This window comes from Rhinolophus hipposideros (assembly GCF_964194185.1).
Source record: "Rhinolophus hipposideros genome assembly, chromosome: 8".
In the NCBI taxonomy this organism is placed as follows: domain Eukaryota; kingdom Metazoa; phylum Chordata; class Mammalia; order Chiroptera; family Rhinolophidae; genus Rhinolophus; species Rhinolophus hipposideros.
In genome coordinates, this window is record NC_138054.1 from 47,722,799 (window position 1) to 47,746,976 (window position 24,178).

The following is a 24,178-nucleotide window of genomic DNA, read 5'->3' on the forward strand; positions in this document are numbered from 1 at the left end:
ATACGAGAATGCTCTCACTTCAATATTGCCCACAATATAGATTGGAAACAACATAAATATTCACCAGTTGTGAACTATTACACAAATTATTGTATTTTGATACAATGGTATACGAGGCAACCATTAAAAATAATGAAGTAGGTAATTTGGATTTATCTAGAATATCACCAAGATATATTAAGGGAAAGGAATAATTTTATAACAGCAAGTGGAATACGATCTCAACTATATGAATTTTTTTTAAAGTATGTGGCATATTAATACCAGAGGTTATTTTGGAGAATAGGAACTAAAGGAGTGGAGGGAGACAGGCACTTTTTATTTATTTATTTTTTTTTCCTGTTAACATTTTTATTTTTTCAAAATAACAGGAATTGTATACAAATGACAGTAACCCTTGCCTCTTTATTTTTATCTAAATAAAAGATAACTCAAGATGAATTCTCAAGAAAGAAAAAAAGCTATGTACATAAGGGGCTATATCTTCCTTCATCGTCTACTTGGAACCAGTAGTTGTGTTGCTGTCATAGAATCAGGAAAGAGGTTGTGATAAGTTGGAAGAGGTACATATGCTGCTGTTATCATTTTACCAGCAAACCACCTGCCATGCAATGCATTGACAGCAGCAATGGCTGCAGCAATTGATGGGCACTTCACATACACATTGCCCTGAGCTGAATTTTTGTCAATGTAAATATGAATAACTCCTCCATGTTTATTACATTCTTCAATCACATCATCCTTAATGTCTGTATCCCACCCAACTTCTTCTTCTGTTTGAGGGTTAAAGAGTTAGAGAGTTGAAAACATTGTGTTGCGAGAGGTTGAACAGAGGCAGCTGCAGCTAAAGCTGAAGCTTCAGTCTGTTGGGAAAGTCTTGTTTGCAAATCTATGACAAAAGAGAATTCTGCCACAGCACCAAATGCCAAAGAGCCACTCATTTGTAGAGCTTGCTGTGCTGCTGGTGGGATCTGCAAACCCGTACCCTCTGCAAGTCTTGCCATTAATTGGAGACGACCAGTTGTTCCCAAATCAATTCCAGTCCTTTCCAGTTCATCACTGTCCAAAAATGAGCTAGCACTGGAAGCATCAGTACGTTCAGTAACATGGCCAACTTTCATTGGCCTTGCTGCTAGCTCAAATCCATTAAGTTGTTCCAAAGCCTTCTTGGCACATTCTGAATCAGAAAACATAATAAATCCGTATCCCTTGGATCGACCTGTTTCACTATCCATCATGAGCTGTATACTTTCAATCCTTCCAAATGGCTCAAAGATTCCCCGAAGCATATCTTCAGTTATGTTAAAGTGTAATGAGCCCACATAAAGCCTCATAGGTCCAGCACTTCCCTTTTGCAGATTGTTTGCCATTGCTGCAGCTCTGTTTTTTTCTGCCTGTGATGCCTGTACTATGATTGGCACTCCTAAAACACGTTGGCCAGTTAATCCTATTGCTAGAGGCACTGAGCTTACATCAACAAACTCCACGTAAGCAATTCCCTTGGAACATCTTGAATTTCTATCAGATATCATCCTCACATCTCGAACCTTTCCTACTGTGGAGAAAAACTCTTCCAGATCCCTTGGCCGAATTCTTGCTGCCAGCTGCAAGCAGAAAACTGTCCTAGCATCTCTTTCCTCAGGAGTTAGATTATCAATAGGTTCCCTCACAGGGCTCATGTCTTTTCTGAATGGACTTATGCTTCGGGAGCGTCGTCTGCTTAATTTGATGCTATGAGGCAACCCAATCTTCCCTCGGATGGCACTGTTAAATTTTGGTCCGGAGTAAGGACTTCTGCAGCGGCCTCTGAATCTGCGATCTGGACTTCTTGAGCGACTCCGTCTCCTTTCTTTGCTTCTACTTCGCTTCCTTGCACGGCTTTTGTTCTTTTTCCTTTCTCTCTCTCTGCTTCGCTTCCGTTCCTTCCTTTTACTTCTTTTTCGTTCATGACTACGACTTCTGCTCTTGCTTTTTTTCCTCTTTTTGCTCCGTTCTTCATGGCCATTAGCACTGCTCGACTTGTTCTCATCCTTCTTGTAAGGAGCCTCAAGCATTGCTTCAATATCAATATCGTCTGCCATTTTCTCTAAACGCCCGTGAGGGCTTCCGGGCCCCTGCAATACTCGTATTCGGAAAGAGGAGGGCTGCTGCTGCTACGGCTGCCGGCCCCTCAGGACCCAACCCTGCGACAACGTCCGCAGGCTCCCTGAAACGGCGGCCTCTGCTTCCCCGTACTCACATGCACTAACTTGCACTTTTTATTTTATATTTCTCTGTACTGTTTGAAATGTTTCCTGTGTGTATTTGTTTTATTTACCTTTTAAAAATAAAAATAAATAAATAAACGAGCAAGAAAGAGAATGTAGTTGAATACACACGGAGTAGTTAAAAACTCAAATTGCTAGAAACCTAAGTGACAAAGCACATGTTTGCAAATCACTGTAAATCAAGATCCCTTAAGAAACTAAAGAATTATGCTTAAGAGCTCTTGATGTTTAAACTGAGTAATTTTTCATCTCAAGTAGCTACAATTCTAGAAAGAATTTGTGTGGGGTGATGTATTAAGTACCAGAGAGAGTAAGAGTAAGAGGGAGAGAACTGCATCTAAAATATTTTAAAATTCCTTCCAAAGGCAAGGTGTTAGGTTTGTAAGAACTTTTGAAGATACAAAGGCTAACAATGGATAAACTATTTACATAAACTACAAGGATTACTTCTTTATATTTTCAAATCTTTGCTGAAAGTAGTTATCACACAGTAAATAAAATAATCCTAAAATAACTTAAATGCATAATGATTCTATTTGGACTTTCTATGTCTCAAAATTCTGACGTTGCTTATGATTCATAATTATAAAAATAAAAATATTAACTATCATAATTTATACTTTATTACTTTAGGAGCATAAAGAAGAATTAGGATAATTACGTTTTATAGAACAATTAGTGATACATATCTCAGCATTTGTTTATAACATTTATTAACATACCAATCGTGACTAAAAAGAAAGTGTTAACTGCATGCCAACTACTTAATGACAAGCTTTAAAAGTACAATATCTACAATATAAGTGTTTCACTACAAAATTAAATATCTTCCAAGTTTTTCTCAGTTCTGGGTTTTTGAATGAATATCATTTAAAACATCCTGTCAGTGATCCTCACGAAATTGAATTTAATGCCACAGATCTTCAGCATAATTAACTTAGAAAATTAGATATCAGCAGCTTTCCAAAATAAAAATTAATTGATAAACTTTGTATCAAAATAATTCATTCAGTATAAAAACCCATGGAAACCACTTCTTGATGCTCATACAAACGCATGCAACAATGTCTCAGTTCCAGTACAGACCTTTGTGTTGTCAGTTGTTCTTCCAACATCATGAATAGGTACAGGAGTGCTTGACTGTTTTAAACATGTTGCTCAAGAAAGAGTAAAACTATTGACTGTCTAGTTTCCTTTCAGCAATAGTTCTTCCTATTTTTTTTTTTTTTGGTAACTATGTTTAATTTTTTTCTCAAATGCAACTTCTAATCATACTAGCGTGGATAATTTTAATTTTGTGTTTGAAATTTTGAGAATGTGTTTTCTCAATAATGGAAACTTTAGAAGAGTTTGTAACCATCAAGATGACACTTGAAAGATAAAAAGTAGAACAAACTTTTTCTTTAAATGACAATAAATAATTTGGAGAGTGGTCTTTTTTTCATCCCTTGTCCATGTGACACATGGTTGCAGTACGTCATGATCCCTTTAGCACACTGTCCAAATCCACACGAACACCTACACACAACTCTTACAGTCTAGTCTGTACACTGTACCAACCAAAGTCGCTTTGGAATCTGGTATCAATTTGGGGGAGAAATATATCTTTCCTTTGCTTTTGGCTACCTAAGATGGATATTCCTAAGGGAATATGACCACATGTTTGATATTTGGAAAGAGGAAATTGATTTTATTGGACAGGGATGAGCAGAGGTAAAAGAATGCCACAATTGGGGTCATAAAACCTTATTCTAGGGCCAGGATGACGCATTGGTTTGAGAATTTTATCCATGACCTTTTATTACTTGAGACTGTGCTTAAAAATAATGTCTGTTCCTATTCCTCTTGTCAATATGTAGCTCATCTCTAAATGGGAATATAGAGCTCCAAAATAAGACCTCTATTCTTATTGATAAGTGTACCTTGATTTTTTTTCATCTTTGTTCTTGGGGGGCTTAACCTAGGGAACCTATAATCTCATTAACCCTTAAAAATGATTTACCTTCAAATAATCTGTTTAGACATGAAGCCGTAGTTCAAATTATTAATTTCTGAGTTTCTTTTCATGAAGTTCACATTTATAGAGACTGATTAGTAGCTTGTGTTGCAATTTAAGGCCTTTAAATAAAATATTCAAAATTCCCAAATTACCCTAAATTTAAAAACCCAAAGCCATAGTTCAGATCCTCTCTCCCTTAAAATTTATTTTCCAGAATCTCCGGGAAGAAATGGAGAGTATCTGACCATTGTGAAGTATAAAACAAAAACATTCTAAATGTTACCTAAGTTTTTATGAAAATCTACTATTTAATGGCACATAATTTTCATAAAGACTCAATAATATATAGTAATATACAGTGAAATGAACTTTCAAAAGTGAAAATCAGAGTCCTAGCACACTGACAATAAATATGATCTAAATCTATCTGTACCAATAGGCTAAACTGTACCACTTCAGCCCTCTCCATGAAAGAAAGCCCCTTGGAATTTCATTATTTCTGAAATGCTTTGTTTTTGGAACTGAAGCTGCACCAAGATGGTTTCAATAATCTCAGGGTAATGTGTTGTCACTAAATTCCTTTAACTCAGACCTGCAGCACTCCAGTGGTCCTGGGACTTCTGAATTTACTACAGCATCCACAGAGCATGGTGAAGCCTTGTGCTAACTGCACATGTCAGTTTCTCTTCCACGTTGTTCTGGGTCCCAGACCACAGGCAGATGTTGTGTCTTACATGGTGGACATGCTCGGTCTTTAGTCTCTAATGATATGCAGAATGGGGAAAAATGTAATTTTCAAACACTTCTATAGTGTACACTAAATTAAATGTCTACATTCTATGAGCGACATTAAAAATAATGGTCCATTTTACCAAAACTTCCATATATGTAACAATATTTCTTCTTCTGAATCTGCAAACCACTTAAAAATCAGTGAGAAAAATATTTTTTCCCCTCAATTTGTGTTTGTATAGAACTAAGGCTTTCATACCACACTAATTATTCCGTGAGTTGATATGGGCCCTCCATCTTTCTCTTCTAAGAGGGTTATCAATTGGAGTATGTGAGATTCTGAGACACGAAATGGATGGATGGATTGATTTCTAAGTGGCAAGTGATCAGGAAGTGTGAAGAGATATCTGTCAGGTAGGGTCTGAGATCTTTGTTATTGTTTAGAACTGCTCATTTCATACGGCTACAACTGGAATGGAGATGGCCCGTGGGACGTTATTTCAGGCAACAGTAAAATCAGCAGAATCCCCTCTGGAAGTACAAAACTGGTAATATTTAACAACCCATAGGCATATTTTTGAGGACTAAAGCATTTCTTTTGATGATGTTCATAGTATTCAAATTCTTACTTATTGCCATTAAACGTCTATTTGTGCAGGTTTCTTAATTTAGTTTGTTGCCCAATATGCTGTCATTCTAGGTTTTTTGCCACACCAAAAAGCTGAAATAAACAATAAACTTTAAAGTTTTTAAAGGTACAGACAGCACCTGTGTAATTCTCACTTAATTTTCATGCAGTATTATATTTCTACTTAATACACTTTATTTGATTACACATTTTATTTGATTACACACGCACAGGTGTGTGTGTGTTTACCAATGGCAGTGTAAGGTATAGGATAAAAACATAATCACTAACATTGAAAAAATCTGGGTTTAAACCTGAATTCTGGTTCCATCTTCCACTAACCCTACAACTTTGGGCAAATTACTTAATCTCCTAACCTTTGAAAGGGTTCTAATAGTAGTACATGTTTCATACAATTATTTTAATAATAAATTGAGTTAAAATATGGAAAGTATTAGCACAGTGGTGGGTTTACATATAGAGAGAATGCTCAGTGAGAAAAAAATTGTGTACATGCAAGTGGGGATGGGGGAAGACAATGATTCCAGTGACACACAGGAACATTTAGCAATCTAACTGTATCAGAAATCTGTCTGGATCAGAAAGTAGCCATTTCAACATGTTTTATAGAGAAGAATTAAGACAGACATTGTGTTTTGTCAAAAGTGCTTGTGCTGTCATCAAAATACTGGTTGTGGGTATTGCCATTCTAGTAAGCGGTTTCATACTATGGTACATATCTTAGATTTGAAACATAAAGATTGACTTGTCAGTCTTCACAAGTATGTCCAGGGCTAAATCCACTATCTGCAACATTTAATGGAGTGCCTAATACAGAGTAAGTGCTCAAGGCAAGTTTGTTAAATTGAAAAACCTTCAAATAACACAGTCTAGTAGCACAAAATACAAGTACATCACATATTTAAAAAATGCACAAGGATGCCTAATAGGTATGTGTGTGTCTGTGTGTGTAAATTAGAGCAAAACAAACACAACTCAAGGTAAAACAATCACACTCTTGAAAAAGTTATATCTCACAAGTGTCACTTTGAAGTCTTCTTTCAGGTGTAGGTGTACTTCAGACTAGCTTTTGCTACACAGGTGTAATGTTCACAAATGATATTTGTTGGGCTTGTTTCTAGCTAGAAACAAGTCACTGGAGACATTCCCACTGTAGCTGTTCATAGAATCATTAGAGAAGTCAGTCTAGATGGCTAGGCTCATGAAGGCGTTCTCATTTTTTTTTTTTTTTGGCTTGTATTACTGAATGAGGACAGATACCTTTAATTTTAGAACAATCATTTTCAAATTTGACTCAGTCTTCTTTTCTGTCCCCTATCCATAACTATAGTGGAATATGTTACACTTTATATGACTCATTATAACAGAATCTGAGATGTTTCTTGCTTGAAGTTAGACAGTTAGATCACACATCTTGTTTTCCATTATCTTCTGAGTCTGAGTGGAACAAGTCTGAAACTGAGGCAGGTAAGATACAAAAGTCTTCTGACCGGAAGTTCCTAAGTTGAAGGTATTTTCTACAAGGTGAGAGCAACTGTCCTGGAGGATTCTATAGCCAGTGAATAAACAGTGGGCTGGAAATGGGTACAACACACTTGACTCATCGGTCAAAAACACACCACTCTCTCTTTTTTTGATTGAGGTGACCCCTAAATAATAGACAGATTTTTCATCATCATTTTCTTCAAGGAAATTTCCCTCAAGTTTCAAAAGTTTATCCAGTCCTTCTGAGAATGTAAGGTGTGGTGGAATTATATTGGGATGTTGATCCGATAACATAAAGAATGCCTGTGTTTCTATCTCCCATGAGCTATTAGAGAAAGAATCCTTCGACAGAGAATTTCTGTCAGAGAAGCACTTGCTGACTGAGCTATTTATAAGCCCTGGCTCTTCGTCGATTTCAATTGATTTGGAGCTGCTGAGCAGGGTAGCATATTTAACAGAGGGTTCTCGGCTGCTTTCCTCCTCACAGGTTATCTTGGTGCTCTCGGCCTCAGAGAAGGTAGCACTATTGCACTGGTCAGTAACACAAACAGAACCCTTTTCAAGATCCGGAGTTGTCAAAAGTAGAGAGACCATAGCTGTTGGTGCCTTCTCATCTTTAGTTTTCCATGATGTATCAACACTGATATCTTCTGAAATGGTCTCAGGCTCCAAAAGAAGAGGACCAAACGTCACTGACTCTGTATGCTTGATAAAAAGATGCTCAAATGTTTCTGGCTAAAAGAAAAGACACATTTTAATGTTCAATTGTGTTAATTTTTTTTTTCTTTTTTTGCTTCACTATGACATGTTTGCAGAAATGGAAGTGTGAAAGGTTAATGCTAAAGGACATAAGTCAACCACAAATAACTAGTTTGGGACTGAAACAGATATATCAAAACTTATAAATGAGAAGCAGTATAAGATAGTGTTGAAAAGTTGGATGAGACTGATTTAGTTTTGAGTCCTACTTCTACAGCCATGGACAAGTACATTAACCTCATGCCTTTTAGTTTCTTCATCTGTAAAGGTGCGTTCAATACTTACTTCATTGTTGTGACGAGGAATAAATTAATAGTGTTTGAAAGTGCTTAGCTCTCAATAAAGAGTGATTATTGTAACTAGAAAGTTCTATCTTCTAAAGAATTTGTAATATTTTATAGCAAGTTAGATTTCCCCAAGCGAAAAATTTAAACCTCTACTAAAAAAAGTAAATTGAAATAAAATCAAATGAGCAAAAACTTCTCCAAAGATAATTAAAATAACTACTCCATGACATAAGATGTGATATGAAGGTAAAATATTTGTGACTGCCTGTTAAGAACTTATCTGCCTTACATCATACTGAGAATCTGTTTTAGACTATCAGAAAATAAGAATGTAGAATACCTATTTATTGAAAACAATGAAGGTGAAAAAGATGATAACAAACTTTTAAAATAAAATTACTGTTCCTTATGAATAACAATGTAAAAATACATACTATGGGACATGTGGAATGAAGACAAAGACAAAAACAAATGCACATCATATTTTTTATAAGAATGGTGGTTACAGCACAACAAAAAATCCTGTCAAGCAGCTACAAATCAAGAATCTGTGTGCAAAATGCTCAATTCATACAATGTAAACATACTGAAAAAAATAAATGCAAAGTAAAGAATACTGTGGACACATCACATTGAAAAATTAACAGGTAAATGAAGTGCTATAGAAAATGTGTTCAATTTGTATATCATTCACATAATTGAACTTTTGAATATTATAATTTTTAAACTAATAAAATGAATTCAGATTTATTGCCTGAAATAACAATATACCCAGCTATTCTTCATAATGGCAAACATATTCCATATAAAACTATAAATCATTTAGCATAGTTTTGAATTCTTAAATGAAATATATTGGTGATTATAACCATAAAATAAATATACCAAACATTAAATGTAATAATAATGGAATACACTTATATAGATATTAAAATACTACATAGTGACAAATGCCATGTTAATATAACCTTTTTTCTTATTCTATAAACATATATATGAAGAAAAAACTGTTCCCGTACCTATTTTCTTTCTGATAGAAATCTATAGAATGCACTCACGTATCTTCTTCAAATGACATTTGGCATATTTCATGCCCTCTAACACTTCATAATTGGTAACTATTTATTGATACTAAATAATTTACATGTCTTGAAATGCATTCAGATGGAAGACTTCACTAATTATCAAAGAGAAATCACATGCCCACATATATTATTGAAGCATATTTTATGGATGGGTCACAAACATTTATTAAAAGTGTATTCATCAAAAATCATTTCAATTACTATTTATATCTAATGTTTGAGACTTTAGAACAGTCTGGGAACACATTAAATATGTATTCAGGTGGTAGGAATTAAAGAACTTCTGCCTAATTTCACACTTAGATTTTAGATTCCAATGACATCTATTAAAAACCAATGAAGGGGGCAAGGGACATGCTTCTCCTGATTTTTAGTGTGTTTTTTTAAACATTCAAATAAAACTATGAATGAAATCTAAATACAAGTGATCCATATGTAGCCTAAATTTGATTATTTGGGCTCATCAAACAAAGGCTTTGGTTCATTATGAATGTGAGCAACACAGTTAGTATGCCTGATTCCTAGAAACAGCAAGTGGTCTTTTTCAGAGAGAAAAGTCCTAACTTCATCATGAAATATTTGTAAAAGCTCCAAAAAGTCTCCCTTGTTGCATCAGTGTTCACTTCCCCACCTGCCAGAAGCTTTGGGAGGCTCAGTGTATATAAATTACATTTAGGCAAGAATTCCACAAAGAGGTTGAATTGGAGGCCAATGTGTTTTCTGATGTGGTCAACTTGCCCTAGGTATGTCAGGGCATCCTGATATGAACTATAATTTCCATTGGCCTGTGACCAGGACAGACTGTAACTTGTGGCTTTCTTTGAAATGAAATAGAAGTTAGCACTTGAGCCATTTTTGAGGCTATTGAAAATAGAAATTCCCAGATTGAGCAAAGTTAGCTATAAAAACTACAAGAGATTCAAAAGAACACCCAAATGGGTCAGTTTGTAGACTGAAGTGTCTATAAAGGATTATAAAACAGAAAATTTTGGACATAAAAATATAAACTAAATACCTTTACTGCATTATGTAATTAGAGTCATTATATTTGCAAAGCTATGTGTCAGAAGTTGTAGTTTTCACCCAGAAGTTGAAGTTTTCTGTACAACCCAGAAGTTGTAGTTTTCACCCAGTTACAGCATTGTTTACTATATATTTGATGATATCTAATAGATATGTGGTAAGAGCAACAGTCAAAAATTTTTAATGTTTTATGACGAAATGATAAATCAAAAGCCAGATATCATGAATATTACTTTTTTAACTTTAGATGACTTGAAAAGTAATCATATATTCAAACTGAATTGAGCTCAGATCTATATCTTAGCCCCAAATTTACTTGTCTCTTTTTAGTTTTAAATCAACATAATCCATCATATTTTAGTTCTCAATAGTTCAACCAATTTTTTTTTTTAATTTTTCTCCCCTTCTTCCAAATGTAAAAATCTTCTAATACTCTATAGAAGTATTAGATGTTGGGAAGTTGATACATTGGGTTCATCTGTAGTGATCATGATTAGACTTCAAAGAATGTCCATTTTCTGTTTAGATAAAATAAAACAAAATAAGAAAGCAAAATAAAAAATCACTCAGAAAACAAAAGATGAAAGATTTCAAAACATATTCTGTCAGACATGAGTTCTGGACTATAAATTCTTAAATTATATTACAGTAATGCATCTTTTTTAGGAAAGGGTAAAATTTTTAATTAAATTGGCCTCTTCCACTTCTTTAATGCATGTCTTAATATCACACTCTAAGGACAGTCTTACCCCAGAAAAGGAAAAACTATAGAGGAATAACAGACTAAGTAAAAGGAGACAAAAACAAAGAACTGTAAAAATAAAAAGAGGTGTGGGGAACAATAGCAATATTAGATAGTTTGGAACAAGAAAAAGTGAGAGTAGAACAGTGAAAACAAAAATTTAAAAATTAACAGAAAGAAGAGCTGAAATAGTGAAGAATAGAATCACAGAATCATTATCATGATTTTTTTAGTTAGAAAAAAGATCTAAGAAATCATTAGATACAACTATTCAACTACATATATAGCTATATGCAACTATTCAATAATATGTATATATATAATGTATAATATGTATAATACAACTATTCAACTACAGATGCAGCTATGTACAACTATTCAACTAAGTATACCACAACTATACGAGGTCTGCCAATTAAGTTCGCAAACTCACCCTAGGAAAAATGCTACACATCTCATTGTTGAATATCACTATGGTCACCTTTGAAGTACTCCCTTTGGGAAGCTATGCACCGACTCCAGCGCCTACTCCACCCTTCAAAGCAATTTTAGAACTCTTTTTCTGGAATGGCCATCAGAGCTGTCATCATATTACCCTTGGTATCCTGAATATCACCAAAATGTCTTCCTTTCAATATTTCCTTTATATTTGGGTAAAGAAAGAAGTCATTGGGGGCCAGATCAGGTGAGTAGGGAGGGTGTTCCAATACAGTTATTTGTTTACTGGCTAAAAACTCCCTCACAGACAGTGCCGTGTGAGCTGGTGCATTGTCGTGATGCAAGAGCCATGAATTGTTGGCGAAAAGTTCAGGTCGTCTAACTTTTTCACACAGCCTTTTCAGTACTTCCAAATAGTAAACTTGGTTAACTGTATCCAGTTGGTACAAATTCACAATGAATAATCCCTCTGATATAAAAAAAGGCTAGCAACATTGTTGCAACAAGTTCATGAACTTAATTTTCAGACCTTGTATACAACTATTCAATTATATGTCTAACTATATACAACTATTCAACCACATATATAGCTGTATACAACTGTTGAACTATATATACAACTATACACAACCATTCAACTATTCTGCTATATACAACTATTCCAAACACACTCACGGGGGGAGAGAAAGAGAGAGAGAGAGAGAGAGAGAGAGAGAGAGAGAGAGAGAGAGAGATATCATCTGGTCTATGTCTCTCACCTTTTTTAGACAAAACAATTGAGGCTTAAAGTTACATAGCTAATTAGAGCAGAGTGAGAACCCTGACTTGGTTTTGCTTTTTGTTTTTCCCAGTCCAACAATCTTTCCATAACACAATGGCAGATGAAAAGACACCCCAAACACAAATAGGTAGAAGATGTTCTGTTTTGCTTTTCCTACTTGCTGAGATAGAATTGAGCTGAGTAATTCATCACCTCTTCTGGTTCTTTATAACTCAAGGGCATATGCATAAATATTAAGAACAAAAAAATAAATAAAACTGAAGCCATATTTTAGGGAACTGAAAGATACACTTCTAAGCCCAGTCATGAACACTTCTAAATAGAACCTTTAACTCAAAACTGCACCAACTCTTCAACACTTATAGGAACGCCAGGAAGTTCTGTCTCAGATCTGTGAGGATGGTGTTCTTCCATAGGTGGTTGAGCTTCTTTTTTGGAGGCCAAGAGCAGGCTGAGGAATCTAGGATAGTCTTTGTGTCACAAGTAAAAACCCATTTTGTTCTAGCTTTAACACTCCTAAAGTAGGATGTTAAGTGGAGTACACTCTTGTAAAAATTGGCATAAATTTAGACAACAAAAGAGCAGGGTTAGATTTTTTTAAATACAGATGATTTGGAATTAGAGGAAGAAAATCACAGATTAGGCAAAAATGCTAAAGAAAAGGGTAAAAAAAAATGGACACAGTTTTTTAAACACTGTGAAATTTGAATTAGAACAAAAGCAAGGCTACAGTACATTTTCCTACAACAAAAATTCAATCTAAGATTCTGATTTTTATTTTTATTTCATTTTATTATTTTTTAAAGATTTTTATTTTTAAAATATCAAGAAAGATAGTGTAGAAGAGTGATATAATCCAAGATGGCAGATTGAGCATATATGTTTCTTTCTCATTTCTGTAGAGACTATTAGAATGAAACTACATGAATAAATTAAATATACACCCACAACAAAGAAGGTAATTAGAGAAGGCTAAAATAGACTAAGATTTTTACTTCATTTTTTAAAAATGGAAAACAACTGGATGAGTGTAGACCTCAGATGAGCAAACCAGAATGGCAGCTGCAGACCAGAATATTTACAGAGCGGGCTGTAGCTGAAGAGAAAGCCAGTTTGTCAAGTTAAATACACTAGAGATGGTGGATGACAAGATGGCAGGTAAAAACACAGGATAAAATGAGAGCTGAGGCTGAGAATTGGAAATTCTGCATATAGAAGGGGGCTCTTCTACTCCATAGCTGCACATGGAAGAGCTTTCATAGTCAAACCACCTTCCACAACCAAATTCAGATTTTGTTTTCAAAAGCAACCAAGGAGCTATCTGGGGAGGAACCAAGCAGCCATGGGGTGTTAGTTATTAGTGTCTGTGAGCACATCTTTCCTCATCCAGCCAGAGCCCTGTCTATCCAACCAGGACAACAATCCCTGCCTATATATATGCAATGTGCTCCCAGTCAGCCTGTCTATTTTTTCATTCTTAAACATGAAAGGAAAACAAAGGATTACTACCAGATATTAGGGGAAAGTCAGAGATAAAGAAAAAGAAAGGCCAAGATAAATAAGAAAACGGGATCCTAGCAGAAAAGGAAAATCCTATCAGGGAATAAAAGAAAAGAGAATTTTTAAAACAAACAAACAACGATCCTCTAATTGATATTTCTAGTAAGATTTAAGAAAACATTGCATGTACAAAACCAGAACAGAATACTCTGAAAAAGAATACTTGGAAATGTACAAATATAATAGCAAATTAAAGTTCAACAGAAGCACTGAAAGAGTAGGTTATGGCAAGGTCTCAATGTATAAAACAAAAAGACAAAGAACAGAGATGAGATAATGAAATATACAGGATCTATGCAGGAGGTCCAAAAGCCAATGAATACAGATTCTAGAAAGAGAGCACCAAAGAAACAAGAGGAGAAGAAATTATCAAAGAAATAACATAATTTCTTAGAATTTACAGAAGACAGAATTGAAATTGTCTTTAAATGATGACCAAGTAAATTAAAAAGACCCTCCCTAGACCCATCACTGAACTGTTTGTTTGTTTCCTTCCGTTTTAGAATTGTATATAGCACAATTTGCCTATCGTTCATCATTTGAAGGACATGTAGGTTGTTTCCACATTTTGACTATAATGAACTTTCATGTACAAGTTTCTGTGTGGACATATGATTTCACTTCTATTGGATATATATGTAGAAGTGGAATGTTGGGTCATATGGTAATTCCACGTTTAACTACTGAACTGCTAGACTATTTTCCAAAAGGGCTACACCACTTTACATTCCCATAGGCAGTGTATGAAAGTTCCAGTTTCTCCACCACCACTTATTATCTGTGTTTTTTATTATAGTCTCCCTAGCTAATAATAAGTGATATCTTGTATTTTTTATTTGCTTTATCTAATGGCTAATGATGTTGAGCATATTTTCACTTACTTATTGGCCATTTGGAAAAATGTCTATTCAAATCCATTGCCTGGTTTTGTTTTGTTTTTATTGCACTAAAACATATACTCGTATAATATAAAATTTACCATTTCAATTGTATTTAAGTGTCCAATTTAGCAGCACTAAGTATATTAAGCAAATAATTATTAATATGGAATTGATGGTAAGAGTATCAGTTTGAGCCTGATGGACCTGGGTGTGACCCAAGGTTTCTACAGGTACAGGCGGGATGATCAAGACACACTATGGAACCACTGTGAGCCTCAGTTTTGTCATCAGAAAATATAAGGCTATGAGGCTTGTGACAGAATTGAACAAAACAATATGAATGTGAAAGCATAGAGCGGTCAGTAAATTTCCCTTGTACTCTTTATTTATATAACATGTTTCGTACAGTATTATTTTTCCCTAAAAAAGTAAATTTTAGTTATTTAGATTAAAACAGCGAGAAGCAAAAAAAGATACTGAATTTTAGAAGATTTTTATCATTAGTAAGATCTTTGGAATTATATTCTTTTCCATTCTACAAATATTCCTGTTAGATTCCTAAAACTTATGTATTGTGTACGTGGTTATATGTACACAAATATACATATAAAACGTGGTTATTTGTGTACATGTTAAGCCCCAGTGCCAAACGAAGCTTTACCTTAAGGGCTGTTTGTGCCTAAAGGATATCTTCGTAGGATTATAGAAAGTCAAATATTTGCTGTGGTTTAACATATCTGTCTTACAAATCAGGGCATTCACACATCCACTGCAGGTAACTTAAAAATTCTTCACACTTCGTTAGTTTACCAGAACCTGGTGGGAAATGGTGATATTTTAGTCTGCTTGTATACAATGTCTGTCAGATGACGTGCTGTGGTACAATGCTCATCTTCAGGGAGCGTATGTGAGACAGTGGGGTAGCACGTAGTGGACAAGCATTCACTGACTCCACCTACATCTACCAACTGGTTCCTTTGTGTGAGGCATTGTCTGGGAAAGGGAAAGATCATTTGCTGCAGGCTCAAACTGCATGGGGCTGAGGTGAACCCGATCATTTCCAGGCCCTGGTAAACACTGAGAAACCATTTTCATGGTGGTTTATAGGGGAAATTTCAGAGAGAGAAAGTGTTTAGCTTCTTTGAAAGAGACAGTAAGTGGTTAGTCCCTGCATGAATATGTACTTAGATAGTGAAGCTTTACATCTTTCTTTGAAATAGATATTTAGATATTTTTGACCAAAAACCTCTCAGGTTAAAAGGAAAAAAACCCTCACATTTAAGAAGAAATATCTCCTCCTTACTCTTTGTCTTCTATTCTCCCCATGTTCCATTTGTGAGTGTGCTACGGTCCTTCCGGCCATATGGCTTTGTATTTATTCGCAGGAGGCTTTGCCTGTGTTCCCCTCCACTATAAAACCCAGTTAATGACTAGTCATCTTCCACACTGTGGCTCCAATGTTGCTTTCCCAGCATTATTGGCAATAGTCATGACATGGAAACAACCTAAGTGTCCATCAACAGACTAACAGGTAAAGAAATAGTGGAATATACATCTATACGATGGAATATTATTCAGTCATAAAAAGGAGAAAATCCTGCCATTTGTAAACAACATGGATGGACTTTGAGAGCATTATGTTACGTGAAATAAGTCAGACAGAGAAAGACAAATACTGTATGATCTCACTTACATGTGGAATCTAAAAAATATCAAACTCATAGAAAAAAGATCAGATTTGTGGTAGGGGGGGAGAGGGAATTGAGTGCGGTTGGTCAAAAGGCACGAACTTCCACTTATAAGATAAACAAGCACTAGGGACGTAATGTACAACACGGAAACTAAACACTGCTATGTGATAAATACGACAGTTAAGATATTAAGACTGCATTGATAACTTTGATTAACTTTGTGTAGATATTTTAAACCATCGTGTAGATATTTTGACATGGAAACTAAATCCTTATTTTTCCAGTTTTATGGGTAGAAAAACAATCTTACTTCAAATTTTGAGAGTTAATAAAACATTTGCTAATCTCTAGAGCTTTCTAAAGAATTCTGTTGTAGACACAGGTACAAATTAAGTTATTATAGTTGACTAATTATTTCATTAAGTACTTCAGCTTGAAAGAAACTATTTGTATAAGTGTAAGATTGATTATGATAAAATTGCATTTTTCATATATTGCAGTGTTTGAGGATGGAATTATTTACATAGTTTTTGAATTCATTTAAATAATTACAGAAATAATTATGGGTATGAAAAATATTGATTCAAGCCTAAGGACAATCTATTTTTAAAAGGTATCCAAATATCCATTCTCCATCAGATTTGATCATTAATATTCTAATATTTGTTTTATTATATATTGTGACACAGAAAAGATATGCGTATTATTAACTTTCATATGAAAAACTACCTATTGAGTTTTGTTTCCCCTGATTTCAAATCCTTAAATCCTGCTACTCTTAAAAATATATGGTAGATTAAACAGACATATTAAAATGAATTGAATAAAATAAGAACTTTTAAACCTTAAAAATGTTTCACGCTCTAGAAGGCATATGGCATGTAAAATGCAATCTTATATATTTGAGATTAAGAAAAGTGAAAAAAGGACCTTCTGAAAATTAAGTCCTTGTGCCCAGGAACAATTCTTGGGGTTTGGAACATCTTCCCAAAACAGCTTTTTCATTCTACAAAGGATAAATATGGAATTAGAATTAGAGGAAAACACTCATATTGAAAATGTTAACAGTTAACAAATGTATAAACTAGAAATTAATGCCTCAGTAGGGTCAGATTCATTTTCATATGCTATTACATGAAGATTTCCACCAACAAGCTTTCTAGACCAAAGTTAATAATCATTATAATAATAAAACTAGCCAACACTTACTGAAAGCTGGGTGCCAGGCACTGTGCATAGGCTTTTCTCAGAAAAAATAAAATATTAAAAACGGTCATCAATGGAGTTTCAGAAACAATTCTACTTGATATGTCCCCATGAGCTCCACTGACTGACAGATAAATTCAGATCACCAAATCTACTCTCCCTCTTTTTTGCTAGAAGACACAAGTTTCTGTAGAGATTCATCATCTGTGAAATAAACTCCTTGGTCCACACCTCTCAGCACAGAGTAACATGGCTCCCATAGAACCGTAAGAAAGTCAAGGCCATTTGCCAAACCAGTCTGGAGCCCTGCAGCTCTGATTTTCAAAAAGCAGAATGCTTACTGATCCTAAGTAAACTGACTGTTCCAGGTAAATTTTCACCACTAAAGTCCTCAACCTGTATTGCACAACTCTGAAAGCCATTTTTGCCATCTCCAAGAACATACTGCCTAGGATTTCCTGTTGTAGGCTGGTCATTTCCTGAATGTATATACACAGAAAGACGAATTTCTCCCATGAGGTTTATGCCGTGCTAGCACAATGGAATTTGGCTCTCTGAAAACAGTCCTTTTATTTTTATGCCATCTTAAATTGTACAAAAAAAATATTTAGAATACTTTAATGTTTCTGATTTGTATTTTAAATCAAGGTTTAAATATGCTGAAGATTCTTAACAACACCTACAGTACCTTTGATGTGATATTAACAATGTTCCAAGCAACAAGGTTGAAGAGGAAATAATTATTGGCACAAGTACATATAGACCTGAGTCATTCTGGCGTTTTTCAATATCATCTGAAAAAGAAATACAATTCACACAATTCAGAAGCTTGAAGAAATAGTATCTTTCTGTATCAAAAATTATCATAGGCTTTTTTTCTGATTTCATCACAAATCTGTATTACCTCTAAAATATAAAAATAAAAAGATAAAAGGTATAGTCGTGATCCCATTAATATAATAATTATTTTGTTCAGAATTATGCTTAATTTAGCAAAACATTTTTTTCAAAACGACTTGTCAGTTCTCTCCATCTGATCACTTTTAGGCTGTCTGAGTCAAAGTACCAATGAAAGTTACTATGATGACTCTCTGTCTCAAGCCAGCCTACAACACCTGCCAGTCTCTATATTGTTCACTCCAGACATATTGACCTCCTTGCTGTTTCTTGAATTTGGTACCAAGCATGCTTACTCATCAGAGCCTTTGCACATGCTATCCCTTTGCTGAAATGTTCTTCCCCTTTGAACTTGCAGGGCTCTACTCAAATATCACCTGCACAGAGAAAACAACAATTTTGGCCATCTTAACTGAAGCACCACATTTTAAGTCTATCCCTTCATCTCACTTTTATTTTGCTTCATGGCACTCATTTTTATCTGACATTATTTTATACATGATTTGTTTTTTGGCTGTCACTCCCATTAGCGTACTGGAGGTTAAGCTCCGTAAAGGCAGACTCTTATTTTACTCTTCAATCCCCAGTGCTTAGAAGAGTGCTCGATATATGTTTGTTTAATAATACATAAATGAATTTTTATAATTATTTTAATTCTGAAACCAGGTAAAATATTTCTCTTGAAACTTCATTATTGGGGTGCTTGGATTAGAAGACAGTTTGAAAAGTAATAGCAAAATGTTGATGCGTCAAATATGATAAGAGGAATCAGAACTATAAGAGGCCCAGGGAACTTATGTCTATATTATCTCTTCAGTTTTATTTTTAGAAGAAAAAAATATTTCCTTTAGAAGACTGATTAAAATTTGTGGACTCACAAATATATGCTCCAAAACATAATGTTTCAGGAAAGTGCATTTATATGAATTGTGCAGAATATTAATGTTTCTAATTAATCTTTATGAAGATGTATTTTATTATATAGCTGTGGATTTCCCTTTATTTTGCTTCCATCTACTTTTTACCCAATTTGAGACTGAAAATTTTACTTACCAATACAAGAATTCAATACCATGACTGATTATTCTCCTTCTTACTACCACCATGGAACCACGTATCATTATTGCATGCACCCCTTGACACATCTACTACATAAGATTCTGGACTCTTCCATGATTCCATCAGAAGGAGAATAATCAGATGGCACCATTACTGCTAAGTAGAAAACCACAAATCTGTATAAAAAGAAACTAAAAGTTAACATTTTTACCTTGGGTAAAACTATTAATTGTCTTCGGTTTCCCCACTCCTTCTACAAATATTGGATAAAGACTGAACTGATACTTCTCAATGGGGATAAAATGATCTGAGGATAAAAACATATTAAAGGGTCATTCCTACTGAATTAATATAAATGAGAGAAATCTATGTAAAAAAATTTTAACTGACCCTCCTATTTTCCCAAACATAGAAATTACTTTTTAGTTATAGATTGATACTTATGATTAAGGGAGCTTCAGAAACAACTTAAGCACTCCAAATTCTCCTAGAACTGACAATAATTTTACAAATAACTTTTAAAAATCTAACCCAGTGATAGAATACAGTAATTTTTCAAAGGCATGTTTCAGTGATAGCCACTTTATTCAAGTTCAGGGTAAATGAGTTGTCTTATTTACTGTCTAGGACAATATATTTTACCTCCTCTCCTATATCCCCAAAGCCAGCAATATTCCCCTTACATAGGAATTTAGCTTACTTAGTTTCTCCATTCAAGGCAGCTGAGAGACTAAAGTCTTGCAAAATTCTATACAAAGAAGATGGGGTAAGGACCAGAAATCTCCTTTCAATATCGAGGAGTTTAGATTCCTGGAGGATGACCATCGCCATAGAAAAGCTCAAAACGAATCTATCAGTGATCTATCATTTTTACATGCTATTACCATATAAATATTATTCCATAAGAGATAAATCTCTTCAAAGCCTAAATTCTATATCCACATGGGTTAAAGAAAAGCATCTGGACAACAGTGGTAATGAAATGAATTTAGTTCTCTATCAATAATTTGTTTCTATTTACCCTAATGCTAAGTTCTAGGTCTTTGAAGTAAAATACAAGTATGAGTCTTTGGGAAGATGCTGTATAACAAAATCATGACAATCCTTAGCTTTCCTATACTTAAACCTTACTCAGACTTGGAGATGCTGTACTGTACACTTACACTTTGTACTTTGTACACCTCCTGGGGCAACTGGTCTACTTTTGGGAGTTTACACTGGCCTGGGCCACCAAGTCCTAGAGCCTCGGGCCTTCAGCCTGGCATTCCCACTCACCGCGAGTGGGATTTATAAATTGTACACAGTTTGGGAAAATTTGGCAATAGATATCAAAAACCATTACAAATTGGTTTAAAGGAAAAGGTAAAGCTGGAAGCCACATAAATGTTCTCAAATAAATAGTTTAAGTAGATTTCGGGATACAATGCTATATGATCATCTAAAATGATGGTTAAAGGGACTGGGGAGAAAATAGAAACATGCTTGTGATATATCATAGGAACAAATTAGGAGGAAAGTGGTATATGATGTGAAATGTTGACAACTGTAAAATATTTAAATGGAAAAGGATCAAATGAAATAGAATGAAATGTTTGTGGTAAAGAAACAAAATTGCATGTATTAAGATATGGAATATCATCCATATTTTTGAAGTTTAAATTAACTGGCTTATTAATTAAATTAATAATCTGTAGTATCATACTAATCCATAAGAGAAACATAGTAAAGTACAGGAAACTTACCATGGATGTAATACTTTTTAACAGATGAAGGGATTCTAAGCCACTTAATTTCATTGTCTTCACTAAGAATTTTCCACTCAAGAATAAAATACATCAGATTATAATCACTGGGTGACAATGTCCATGAAAGAATCATACAACTACTGTTTAAAGGATAAGCACTGAGTGACTGCACGATATTTACTGAGGGGAAAAGAAGGAAATTTATTTTTAAAATCAAAATTAATGAAAACCTCCTAATACCTTTGAAGAACATATAACCTACTGGAAAAGGGGAGAAGGAAAACAAGGCAGACATATACACAAATAGATGTAACACATGACAATTATTTTTGTATAATATTATAAGAGTCCTATATCATAAGCAGAAAGATGTGGGAATACACGCTATTGAGGAGAAACAAGATTCTATCTAAAATATAAAAAAGTAATTTTTGGATATAGTCAGAAAGGTGTTCTCCACTAGCCTATAGGTCATCTTAATTCCCTCCAAACTCTTCTCTCCCACTGGTCCAAAAGATTTAAATATTAGATTTATTAGAATATTCTCTTATTATAATACCATTTCAACCATGTTCAACCATGCTCTACCACATGAGAACCCAACGACCATATTACATAATCAGGGTATAATGTAGTTTATTATTTTCAGACAAAGAAGAAACAAAGGTGAAAGAGAGACTTTCTGATTCAGAGAGTCACAGGCTTCTTGGAAGACATTTAGAAGGGAAGGAGTTTGCAAAGATTAAATATTAAAAGGGACATTGGTTTACTGGCCTGTACCTTTTCTTACCTTTGCTCATAGGCCATGAGAACGTTAAATTAAAATTTGCAAGAGAGGCACCAATTGAATTGACAGCCAGAACTGTAATAGTATGTGCTTGCTCTGTCCACAGGAAAGTGAACTTAGTGTGATTTCCCACATCTTCTGACCATGTTCCATTTCGGGAAGTGTGATGTTTTACCACATATCTTCTCACACTGCACAATGAGTCATTTTTCATCAGGGGCTGTAGTAAATATAAAAACTGATTAGTTTAAAGGCTACGGTGCTTTTTATACCAACTGACCTCATGGAGCTCTTACCATTCATTTCCCATTGGGAAACTAGAGCAAGCACTGCCTATTTCCAGGCAGGCTGTGGTATATTCAGAGGGTCTGCCTCTGAATATAGCCTCAGTGAAGGTGTCTGAATGAGTATGGAGCATAGGAAACTTATTTTCTCCCTTCAGGGTGTTTTTATCCTTAAGATTTAGAGAATAAATCATTGGAAAATAATGAAGTATGGGTACAAACAGAATGCTTTTCTACCAAGAAGTTTCACTCTAAGAAAAGAAAGATTTTTTTTTTTCTAAAGAGAGAGAGAGAGAGAGGGAAAAGGATAACGCTCTCTGGTTCTGTACAGAAACAAGAAAGCTGAAAGATGTTAATCATCACATATGAGGTCTGACAATTAAGTGTGCGAACTCATCCTAGAAAAAGTGCTGCATACCTCATTGCTGAAGATCACTACGGTCACCTTCAAAGTACTCTCCTTGGGAAGCTATGCACCTAGCAATTTGGGAACTCTTTCTGGAATGGTCATCAGAGATGTTGTCATATTATCCTTCATTTCCTGAATGTCATCAAAATGTCTTCCTTTCAATATTTCTTTTATCTTCAGGTAAAGAAAGAAGTCATTGGGGGCCAGGTGAGTAGGGAGGGTGTTCCAATACAGTTATTTGTTTACTGGCTGAAAACTCCCTCGCAGACAGTGCCATGTGAGCTGGTGCATTGTGGTGATACAAGAACCATGAATTGTTGAAGGCAACATTGTTGCAACAAGTTCGTAAACTTAATTGTCAAACCTCGTAAGATTTGTCACTCATTTTCCCTTCCCTTGATATGCTGCCACTTAACGTAACACAGGCTATCAGGATAGTGTATATGGTACCCCAGAATTTCGGTCCTTATAAGTTAAAAAAGAATCATACAAGATCACAGACAATTCCAGTGTAAAATACATGCTAAGGTCAGACAATTAAGTTGGCAAACTTGTTGCAATAATGTTGCTAACCTTTTTTTATATCAGAGGATTATTCATTATGAACTTGTACCAACTGGACAAACAGTTAACCAAGTTTACTATTTGGAAGTGCTGAAAAGGCTGCATGAAAAAGTTAGACAACCTGAACTTTTCACCAACAATTCCTGGCTCTTGCATCACAACAATGCACCAGCTCACATGGCATTGTCTGTGAGAGAGTTTTTAGCCAGTAAACAAATAAGTATAGTGAAATACCCTCCCTACTCACTTGATCTGGCCCCCAATGACTTCTTTCTTTACCTGAAGATAAAGGAAATATTGAAAGGAAGACATTTTGATGACATTCAGGACATCAAGGGTAATACGACAGGTCTGATGGCCATTCTAGAAAGAGTTCCAAAAATTGCTTTGAAGGGCGGATGAGGTGCTGTCATCGATACATAGCTTGCCAAGGGGAGTACTTTGAAGGTGACAGTAGTGATATTCAACGAGGAGGTATGTAGCACTTTTTTTAGGATGAGTTCCCCAACTTAATTATCTTGTATTTATTCCACTTCTATTATTCCATTCTACAGAATACACCACTTCCTCAGTCACCTTCACCTGTTTCAGGTAAGAATAAGTGCTGCCAATCCCTTGTAAACCAATAGAAAGCTTGACTCTATGCAATAGACTAAAACAGTGCTACTCAATTTCTTCCTTCCTTTCTTTTTTTGTAATTGAGATTCCTATAAGTCAGAAATATCAGAAAAAAAGAAACACAAACACATAGACATGTATCTCTGTGGTGTTTGGAATAATCTGAGTAAATGGGGATGAGATTTTTTTCAGCCATTTCAAGAAAGAAATGTCTGAAAAGTCATGCAAAT

The 24,178-nt window shown here is 34.8% G+C and overlaps 2 protein-coding genes across 8 annotated transcripts in view; both read right to left on the bottom strand.

Moving 5' to 3' along the window:
* Positions 1-374: 374 nt before the first annotated feature.
* Positions 375-2,123, bottom strand: LOC308501271 (RNA-binding protein 39-like). Its single transcript, XM_081057364.1, is given in 2 exon segments — positions 375-791; positions 794-2,123. Coding segments are annotated over 2 exon segments (1,590 nt in total). The 5' UTR covers positions 2,082-2,123; the 3' UTR covers positions 375-489.
* Positions 2,124-6,234: 4,111 nt separating this feature from the next.
* LEPR (leptin receptor) overlaps positions 6,235-24,178 on the bottom strand; it is a 77,342-nt gene continuing 59,398 nt past the window's right edge. For 5 of the 7 annotated variants that reach the window (XM_081057876.1, XM_081057875.1, XM_081057872.1 and 2 more), the window contains 6 exons: positions 22,077-22,293; positions 21,284-21,466; positions 19,753-19,848; positions 18,274-18,379; positions 17,310-17,385; positions 6,235-7,867 (listed from right to left, as the gene is read on the bottom strand). In XM_081057876.1, coding sequence (XP_080914002.1) covers positions 7,040-7,867; positions 17,310-17,385; positions 18,274-18,379; positions 19,753-19,848; positions 21,284-21,466; positions 22,077-22,293 — 1,506 coding nt within the window. In that variant the 3' untranslated portion in view covers positions 6,235-7,039. Of the gene's footprint in view, positions 7,868-8,651; positions 10,805-17,309; positions 17,386-18,273; positions 18,380-19,752; positions 19,849-21,283; positions 21,467-22,076; positions 22,294-24,178 lie in introns of those variants that run through there. The other 2 variants (XM_081057877.1, XM_081057878.1) reach the window with 2 other exon arrangements.